Genomic DNA, 10,594 nt, shown 5'->3' with positions numbered 1-10,594 from the left:
GTCACAAACATCATTCTCATTTCACATTTGGTTATAGTAGATCTTAGAATCAATGGAAGTTAAATGTTTTATTCCTATAGAACTTTTCTAGATGTCAGTTTAACCAATCAACTTCAGAGGACAGCTGATTTTTAAAAATTCTATTACAAGCCATTGATGAGTGTAATAAGGTTGTTTTAATGTGTAACTGGAGATCAAAATATGTTCACATCAAACCCATTGAACTTCTATATGTGTGTGCATTTATCAAAACTATATTGTGTAGACATCACACATCATTAGTTCCTTATTCTACAGTAACCCTGACATTTGGAAGGTGAGTACCTTTAACATAATAGTTAGATTTTGATTTTATCATCAAATAAAAAATACATTTAATGAAGGAGGATCAAGAGAATTAACCAACTAAGAATCAATGCCTGTTTGGGACAAACCCTAAGCAGGTGTGTCCAGATCATATCTCTGTTTATCAAACATTTGAATGTCTAATATTGCTATAAATAGACTTTGGGAACGCAGAGAACACAACGTCTGATGCAGCTCTGCAGAATTCATTGAGGATTAACGATTAATCTTTAAGGTAAGAAATATTAAATTTAATTCTATGCATGCAGTATTTTTTAAATTACTAAAAATAAGAAATTAACACTTATCTAATCATCATTACATATTCAATAACAGCAAGAACTCTCTATTTGGATATATGTGGTACATCAACATCTCCCAGAGAAAACTAAAGTATAATGAATCAGAGACTTTCTGTTGCTCAGATTAGCTGCCCTTTGAGATTGGAACTAGTTTAAATGATTGTTGTGAGGGAACAAAACTTTTGGAAACATTTTATCTCCCACAATCTCTAGTTTTGTATGGTCTGTCCTTTTGACAACAACGTCTTTGGTCATTTTCATAATGTACTGAAGGAAAATCTAATTTGATTACTGTCTACTTTAATTTTAAACATGGATAATTTTATCCATAATTAGATATTATTTTGGTCTCACTCAAAAGTTTTATGACAAAGGTCAGCTAGATGTTACTTTTATGTAAGTTATAGAAGAACGCCACATAACTTAAAAATGATGCACCATTAAAATGTACTTCCTGTTTTGTATTGAAGGTAAAGTGTGTGAGGGTGAAAAGTGAACCAAGCTATACTCAAAGCTTAGTGTTTGTCCATATTGTCCTGCCTTCATGTCTCCCAATTTGGTCTAACCTAATGCTAATGCTAATGCTAATGGTGTAGTCATTATTCTCAAACGTTTTCTCTCTAAGGAAGCCCAGCAGATTGCACCAAGTCATCGACTTGCAGCATTCACTCCTCCTGGTCACAGCGACAGTAAACAATTGTTTGTATTGTGTCAGGAATCTCTCATTCTGAGCATGCATGTAGCAACCCTAAGCATTGAGCCAAAGTGGTAATAAAAGGGGGTTAAGGACAACAAAGTCAGTGTTTTAGTGTGGCCATTACAAAGTCTCAATCTCAGTTCTATGGAAATGTGTGTGGGAGTGAGGCGGCCTGCAAAATGGACTCAGTTCCACCGGTTCTGTCAGGAGGAACGGACCAGAACTTCAGAAAACTTGTGAGATGTTTGTGGAAGGAAATCCAAAAGGTTTGACCAAACTCGTAGTTTAAAAGACAATTATCCCTGATACTGACCAAATGTATGTAAACTTTTGAATTCAAGAATAATTTTTAAAAAATCTCTAAAAAACGTTCTTCCTCAGTTTTCTGGCATTCGGCAAATATAAATAATTTTGGTAATTCGAATTAACCTAAAACAAGAAAGGTTTGGTCTGATTTAACTTCCCACAATGAGAAAGAATTCATGTCTTTTTATTCAGCGCATGTAAATATCTGGTTCCGACCTTCAGAAGAGAATCTGAATTGAAACATGAACATTAGTCGATACAGAGTAGCAGAACTGTAAAACGCAGAAAGGCTTTCTCAGATTGGAGAGGTGACTATAGATATATAGATGATAAACCTTAAGGACTCTGTATTATGATGGAGAAATTTGTCCACTTTTACCAGTATATTTTAATGTTAGTTAGGTTTTGATGGTAAATGTTAGGATTTACTGCTTATGCTAAAGCAACAATTATAAATAATTTACGCATTTATCATCATTTCTGTTTACAGTTTCTAGTGTCATCAAATTCCTGGTTCAACACCGAAAGATGGAAGAATTGAACTTCAACGACGCATCATGTTTAAACCGCGGGAACATGAGCCTCAACTGTACAATGGGTGCAATTACTTTAGATCCTTTGTCTGTAAAAATCTTAAACTGGATGAATTGGATCAGCATTGGCATTGGACTTCCTCTAATTTTTATAGTGATGATTGCAATTGTTTTTCAGGTGAGCACAGCATAATTTTAACCTATTAATTTAGAATGAATAAGCTATTTGACTATCAGCCTCCCACTTAAACAGTGGTTCTCTCTTGTCTCAGGTTGAAGTCTGTCTTGACTTAGAAATGACTAAAATATGAGGAACAGACAACATCCTACATGTCAAGAATATTTTTATGTCATTAATATTTTTTCTCTTGTCTGTCTCTCAGGTGAAAAAGGGTCAGGAGGCTCCAGTCTATGTCATCAACCTCCTCATCTCTGATCTCATTCAGCTCTTCTCCAGAATTCCAGTAGATTTATGTAGACTCAGTCCAGATGATTTCACATACATGAGAATTGTATATGTTTTTATAATGGTCAGTGTGGGATTCATGGTGTGTATCTCCTGTGAAAGGTGTGTTTCCATGTTTACTCCTCTTCTGTCTGACATAATCACATTATTCTGTCCTTAATAACCTTCTAATCATCTCTATCTGTTATTGCAGGTATCTGGTTGTTGCCAAGCCAATGTGGTACAGATTCAGGAGAAACATCAAGACATATGTGGTGGTCTGCATTGTGGTCTGGTTACTTCCTCTTTTTTATCCATTAATTGCCTATGTGTTTAAGGAGTATGAGATGGCTGCCCACTTCTTCATAGCTTTTCTCCTCCTGCCTTTTCCCTTGTTCATCTTCTTCCTGGTTGGGACTATCAAAGCTCTCTCTGGAGCGGTCAGTGTCCCAGCAGATGAAAAACGACGAATCGCAGCCATTCAGGTTGTGGTGCTGATTATTTACACTCTGCTTTATCTGCCCATCATCCTTTTGCTCCTGTATGACATTAAAGCATTGGAAGGGGAATTGTCCTGTATTTCCTATTCTGTGGGTTATGCTGCTGGTGTTCTTAGTCCTCTTGCTGACACAACTTTGTATTTGTTCGTTCGGAAAAGCATCCTGGATACGTTTCTGGCTTCCCTGAGTTGTTGTAAAATATCTAGCAATTAGGAGACGATCAGCACAGACCATGGAAACGGAATGGCTGCAAATATTAAGTCTGTTTTTGTTATGCTGCCTGTTTGGTGCAGAAGTGTGTCCACTACGATCTGCTGCTTTTGAGGATTACAACAGAAAACAGTTTTAAATACTTGGTTATTCAAAAATGTTTCATTAACTCCTTTGTTGGCTAAATATCTACTAAAAGCAAAATGTAATGAATAACCTCATGAAGACAATCTGCTTCATTCACTAAGGACTTTGTTTCCATTTGATATCCCTTTATTTACCTTATGTCTTCAGAACATCTCTTTTGTCATTATTTACTTTGAGTGTTGAATCTTTTTTTTTATGCTTTTGATACAAGTTTTGTACATTGTTATTTTTTCTCTGTAACTCTATAGCAACTTATGATACCTATGTTAGGAGGTAACATGAAGCAACCGGAAAATAATGAGAGAAAACAGGAATAAATGGTAGAATCCAACAGTGAGTGACAGAGAATGAGGAGTTTTTAAGTTGTTTATATACTTCCAAGTATTAAACAAGGAAACAGCAGTGAGTGTTCTTCACAGTTTTAACTTGAATGCATGAACATTTCACTCAAAGTAATTCAAATGAATGAGTGAACCAAACTTGAAAAAGCTGCTCCTGCCAATAACAATAATCTTAACCATATGCAGTCTAAAGTTTACCTGAAATACTATTTGAAGCACCTAAAATACACTGCCTGGCCAAAAAAGAAGTCGCCACCAAAAAATGGTCACACTCTCTAATATTTTGTTGGACCGCCTTTAGCTTTGATTACAGCCCGCATTCGCTGTGGCATTGTTTCAATAAGCTTCTGCAGTGTCACAAGATTTATTTTCATCCAGTGTTGCATTAATCTTTCACCAAGATCTTGTATTGATGATGGGAGAGTCTGACCACTGCGCAAAGCCTTCTCCAGCACATCCCAAAGATTCTCAATGGGGTTAAGGTCTGGACTCTGTGGTGGCCAATCCATGTGTGAAAAAGATGTCTCATGCTCCCTGAACTACTCTTTCACAATGTGAGCCCGATGAATCCTGGCATTGTCATCTTGGAATACGCCCGTTCCATTTGGGAAGACAAAATCCATTGATGGAATAACCTGGTCATTCAGCATATTCAGGTAGTCAGCTGACCTCATTCTTTGGGCACACAATGTTGCTGAACCTTGACCTGACCAACTGCAGCAACCCCAGATCATAGCACTGCCCCCACAGGCTGGTACAGTAGGCACTAGGCATGATGGGTGCATCACTTCACCTGCCTCTCTTCTTACCCTGATGCGCCCATCACTCTGGAACAGGGTAAATCTGGACTCATCAGACCACATGACCCTCTTCCATTCCTCCAGAGTCCAATCTTTATGCTCCCTAGCAAACTGAAGCCTTTTTTTCTGGTTAGCTTTACTGATTAGAGGTTTTCTTACAGCTACACAGCTGTTCAATCCCAACCCCTTGAGTTCCCTTCGCATTGTGCGTGTGGAAATGCTTTTGCGTTCACAATTAAACATACTCCTGAGTTCTGCTGTTGTTTTTCTTCGATTTGATTTGACCAAACGAGTAATCGCCGATCACGATCATTCAGGATTTTTTTCCGACCACATTTCTTCCTGGAAGACGATGGTTCCCCACCATCCTTCCAGTTGGTGGACAGTTCTTAACCCAATCCTAGTAGTTTCTGTAATTTCCTTAGATGTTTTCTCTGCTTGATGCATGATAATGATTTGACCCTTCTTAAACAGACTAACGTCTTTTCCACGACCACAGGATGTGTCTTTTGCCATGGTTGTTTAAGAAATGAGGAGTTACTCATTGCATCAGCTGGGGTTAAATAACTTGTTGCCAGCTGAAAGATAATCGCCTATGCAGTACTTATCCAATAGGAGGCTTGAACCTATTTGCTTAGTTAAATCCAGGTGGCGACTTTTTTTTGGCCAGGCAGTGTATTCTAAAATTCATACGCTGTTCCTACTTTGCTCTGCCATGAGAGAGAGCCAATGGACAGTCCTGCCCCCCAAGTCATCTCTCCATTTGCAAGGTTTACAACACTCACCCTATTTTTAAACTTTGCATTGAGCGCACAAACTGAGCAGTTGCATTACTTTTCTGTGACTTACACAGTTTTCTTGCTTGTTAAATTCTTTTCTTGCATGTTTCCAGTCATTGACTTTTAGCATTGTTAAAAATACGACATGCAAAGCAAACAGAGCCGCGTTGGATGGAGGATAAATCCAAGTACACCTAGAGAGGTCCTTCTCGATAAATCAGCCTGGGTCTGGATGTACTCACCACTTGGAGCTGGCTTTCAAAGCACAATATGGAGAGGAGGCATTTCAGATTTTTTGTAAAATTGTTCTGATGCTTTAAAATTAACATCCATATTTTGACAGCTCCTTGCTTCCTGCTCAGTCCGAACGCCGGTGTTATAGATTCACTGGTGGCTAAATTAACTGGTTGAAACCTATGCGCAGAGCAGATGTTTCTAAAACTTAGGTGACAGTGATCAAAAATACTGCTAATGTAACAAAACAGTTCGAAAAAAGTAAATTAAACATCACATTTGACAAATATATTCTTTCTTCACAGGCTCCAATGAAGTGACAAAGTACAGCTATTCCCAGAAAAGCATTCAGCGTAAAAAATCTTGGACACAGAATAGCGTTGTTCACAAGACCAAATTGATTTGTGACGCGTCTCCCTCACATCTAAAATAGCAGAAACAAACTGCTTGCATGCATCAATAACACTAATGTGAAGTGAAAGTGGACAATCTCTTCGGTTAGTAAGAAACTTAAATAAAAATAAAGATAAAATAAACTATTTCACAATGGAGAGTCCTTCCACTTGCTAACCATATGGTCTTAGGCAAAATAGACTTCTTTCCGCAGCTATTCCTGACATTGGGTTAATTCCTGAATGTAACTGTAAATCCATGTGTAATCCCAGACATACTACTTTTGCATGCATCTTGTTAAGAGCACCGGTGGACTACAGTTGTTTGTGTCAGATGCTACCTTCACGTGACGTCATATCGCACGCCTGTCTCTTTCTGAGGTGTTTTTGCTGTATTTTCAATGTGTATGTTCTGCTGCAAGAATAAAATATACAGTTCAGATAATAAATTTGCTCGTAAATGTACTTGTCCTGATGTAATCATTCCTAACAAGTGACCAAGAGAAATGAGAAGCAGGTTATTTACTGCCAGTAATGAACTTATACTAGAAGTATATGAAATGTGCAACATCTAAATAAATAAATATACTACAGTGTAAGTATTGACAATACTTCTACCAGTACTAGTACTTTATTTATAAAGCACTTTAAAAGTAGCTGCCACAAAATGCTGTACAGATAATAATCAATAAACATTCTAAATGTGGAAAGGACAAAAGACAACAATAAAACAATGTACTATAAAATAAACTGATCTAAATGTTCAAATCAAAGCTCAAGAGGCATGAACGTTTGTACAAAAATAACTGGATAATGTCTGTGAGAAAGAGGAAGCTGCATCAACTATGATGGTGCATCAATAACTAGTCACAAAACAGAGGTGAGTAAATGCTTGAGAAAGAACCGGAAAACTATTTTCTATTTAAAGATTGAGAAAAGCATCTTTCAAATTTCAATGTTTAAGATTAACAGAAAAAACTTGAACATTTTGTTTTGATGTGGATGTATAATTTACTGAAACATGATCTCAATGATTTCCAGTAGATGATAATTATTTTTGTAACGCGTCTGTCAAATCTGTGTATGTTTTTACACTTCTGTAAATATCTATCGTATCTAATTTCTTAGAAACCTACAATCACACTTAGATGAGTAACTATTGAAAGAAGAATTGAAAGTTTTTAGGGTTTTTTCCAGTAAGACGTTTTCTTCTCGATAATAAAATCTTAGTGTTTTCATCTTTCATTATATTTGTTTCCTTCCAATAATTTATTCTCCTGATCACCCTGTTCATCTGTCCATGGCTCCATCAATACACACCAGAAATAAATAGTAAACCAGCAGCTTGTTGCTTTGACTGTTCTGGGCATATTTGCATTAATAAACAAGCCGTTGTTTTCATTTCCTGAAATGTTCCGATTTCGAATATACAAGGCGTCTATGTGACAATGACTCATGCACAGATAATATCTGATGATTTCATCTTATAACAGTTTAGTTCTAATGACTTCTGTTTTGACTTCCTTAAAGTGGATGTAGATAATCAGCTCCCAGGTTTTGAGCTTTCTTTGTGGATCTGGACGAGAAGAAGACTAAATCCTCAGACCTCAGCTCTTTACAGTAAAGAGTTTCAACTGTTTGAGGTAAAATCTATTCATTGTGATATCAGTAGGGATAACTACCTAAAGAAAGGGCATTTTGAATCTTTTTAAAAGTCTAAAGACACAGTAATGGAGTCTGTCATTTTTGTGAAAATGTCTTCATTCATTGCAATGGCATGGGATTCTAACTTTTAAAAGAGAAACAGGATATATTTTATGATTCTTGTCATTAAAAAGTATCTTTTTATGAATACAAGAAGGTATTTGTAAAAGTATTTAACTTTACATGCACATCTGGTTATGTTGTTAGGACGACAGGGAGACTTCTTCCAGAAACTACTGCTCTGAATATGAACAACTAACATTTAACTTCATCATGATCTACCATCCATGTTTTATAGAAAACAATGGAAATGCAGGACAACACCACCTTCAACAACATTGATGACTTCAACATCACCAACAACAGCAGCAGCCAATCTGACTTTAATGTTGAGTCAATCATACATTTAGTGGAATTAATAGTTATTTGCACAGGACTTCCTCTGATGCTGGTGGCGATCTGTGCGGTTTATTGTCTGGTACGTACGCTGACATTCACGCTGTCACACCGTCTATCCTGACGTGTTGCTGTAACTAAAGACACTTTGGGTCTGAATAAAAATAAACTAAATGTTTTGTGCTGAAAACCAAATTCTGTCACTTCTAGGAAATATGTTGGTGTGTTTGGATCAAGGGTGTGTTACAGCATTAAAACTGAATAAATCGTGATTTAATCTTACACTGTAATTCACTTTTTTATATTTTTTACTTGTTTTTCATACTTAAAACCATCTTGGGCAAAAGGTGCAATGCTTACCACATAGTCAGTTCTTCTAATTGCTCAAACCAGTATTTTTTATGAAATACGAATTTTTTCTGTTAGATTGAATAAAAGTAAATATGTTGAACATCTCTCCCATCTTAGCCACTCCAAGCATTCGGCATACTGAGGTTAGGGAATCTTCATCACTGTACACAGAGTAATGTAACATCATCATCAGCAGCTTTTTTCATAGCTTCTGACATGCAAAAACAAGATCAGAATATTTGAACTGCTGCATATATTTAAATATGTATTCATGGAACAGCTGCTAAATGAGATGTATTTTTTTTTCATAGTACAGATTAACAGTAGCGATGGTGGTAGGGTTTGGTTCTCCTCTGTCTACCTTGGTCGTTGTCTCCTTGGGCAAAACGTTTCCCTGCAGGTGATGTTCAGAGGCTCTGGTGTTGCCGGTTTATGGCAGCCTGCCTCTGTCAGTTTGCTCCAGGGCAGCTGTGGCTACTGCCCAGTAGCTTCCCTCCATCTGCGTTTGAATGTGTGTGTGAATGAGTGAAGGGGTGAGTGTAGTGTGGAGTGATTCAGAGTCCTCTCTGGTCTTGACAAAGCGATATACCAGTACAGGCCATTTACCATTAATACTCATGAAAAGCTTAGTTTTTGTCAAAACAAATCCAAAATATGGCCTTTACTCATTTTTGTTCTATTTTTCTTGTATCTATGGAACAAGCAACAAGTTTTATTTCAGGACATGTTTATGGCTTCTTTCCCTGCAGATCCAAAAAGATCACTCTGTTCCGGTCTACATCATCAACCTTCTCATTTCTGACCTTATTCAGCTCTGCTGCCTGGCAGCTTGGAAGGCAGGCGAGTCACATGACATCATAAGCTACAGTTACCTCCTTGCTCTAACAGGCAGTGTTGGATTTATGGTCTGCATCTCCCTGGAGAGGTAGTTACCTTTATACACATGAGAATTAACTTCTGCATTTAATTCTGTGTCCTGAGTACAATCATCAGTGAGTTTCTTTCATTCCAGGTATTTGGTTATTGCCAAGCCGCTGTGGTACAGATTCAGGAGGAACATCAAGATGTCTCTGATGGTCTGTGCCGTGGTATGGACATTGGCATTTGCCAGTGTTCTCCCTTACTGTTTTAATGTAAACCATCAGGTTGTAGAAATGATCTTTGCTGCCGTCTTTCTCCTTCCATTCCCCATTTTGATTTTCTTCCTCATTGAAACCATCAAAGCTCTGTCTGCAGCTTACAGTGTCCCTGCTGAGGAAAAACGAAGGATAGTAACACTTCTGGTTGTGGTGCTACTTATTTACACTCTCCTGTTTCTTCCTAACATTATTTGGTCATTAGTGGAAGAACTAAGATTTAACCAGATTTTTGACAGCTTGGCTTGCATTTGTCTTTGTCTAAGTCCTCTGGCAGATGTAACCATGTACTTTTGCATTAGAAAAAGTGCGATGGACAAACTACTGAAGTCATGCTGCCATTGTGAAATGTTAGGCAATCAGAAATTAAGCAGCACAGCTGTTGAAAACACGTCTGCACCATGCACCAACACAGTGTAAGCTTTGCATGGAATAATCGGTATATTGCTCAACCCATCCATCCATCATCATACATGCTTTTCCGTGGGGTCGCCTCCAGGTCACCCTGGACAGTCGGCAGTCCATCACAGTACTGGGAAACCTGTACTTCAGTATTGCTTTAAACGTTCCTGCAGATGTAACGCTTTCATTGTTATAATAGGTATAAATATTCATTGTTGTGCTCTCTTAAAAACAGACAGGAAGTTTATGATTTTCAAATCAGCATTTTCTGCATCTGAATTTATGCCACTTTATTTAGTATGATAAATTATTATTTTTCTAAATTTTCTGTCATGAAGCTTTTAATCTGTTGTTTATTTTGTTACAAAAATGTACAGAGAGCTTTTACTACTGTAAAAAAAACATATGTATCTGTGTATTAAAGCATCAATAAATGTTACTGTCTGGTTTATGGCTGGTACAATGTGCAACAGTTATTGAAGATGTAAGTATGTTGTATTTTCATGCTCTTATTTGAATTGTAGGGGATTAATTGGCAACAGTTTTCCTGAAAGTGCCTCCTGCTAAAAATAAT

The 10,594-nt window shown here is 37.2% G+C and overlaps 1 protein-coding gene and 1 pseudogene across 1 annotated transcript; both read left to right on the top strand.

The window, feature by feature from the left end:
- Positions 1-526: 526 nt before the first annotated feature.
- LOC111606664 lies at positions 527-3,452 on the top strand (annotated as a pseudogene).
- Positions 3,453-7,598: 4,146 nt separating this feature from the next.
- LOC106699837 (G-protein coupled receptor 4-like) lies at positions 7,599-10,038 on the top strand. Its single transcript, XM_014471423.2, has 4 exons — positions 7,599-7,674; positions 8,034-8,213; positions 9,232-9,407; positions 9,495-10,038. The coding sequence occupies exons 2-4, from the start codon at positions 8,040-8,042 to the stop codon at positions 10,036-10,038; spliced, it is 894 nt and encodes a 297-aa protein (XP_014326909.1). The 5' UTR covers positions 7,599-7,674; positions 8,034-8,039.
- Positions 10,039-10,594: the final 556 nt, after the last annotated feature.

Source organism: Xiphophorus maculatus, chromosome 22 (assembly GCF_002775205.1).
Source record: "Xiphophorus maculatus strain JP 163 A chromosome 22, X_maculatus-5.0-male, whole genome shotgun sequence".
NCBI classification, from domain to species: domain Eukaryota; kingdom Metazoa; phylum Chordata; class Actinopteri; order Cyprinodontiformes; family Poeciliidae; genus Xiphophorus; species Xiphophorus maculatus.
The sequence above is the reverse complement of the archived record's forward strand: the minus strand, read 5'-3'. Positions and strand labels throughout refer to the sequence as shown.

Bases quoted from the DNA above. Each gene is read 5' to 3' on its own strand.
- LOC106699837 (XM_014471423.2), top strand. From the start codon at position 8,040: ATGGAAATGCAGGACAACACCACCTTCAACAACATTGATGACTTCAAC. The intron at 8,214-9,231 runs GTACGTACGCTG...CTTTCCCTGCAG, and splicing joins TCTGTGCGGTTTATTGTCTG to ATCCAAAAAGATCACTCTGT. The intron at 9,408-9,494 runs GTAGTTACCTTT...CTTTCATTCCAG, and splicing joins GTCTGCATCTCCCTGGAGAG to GTATTTGGTTATTGCCAAGC.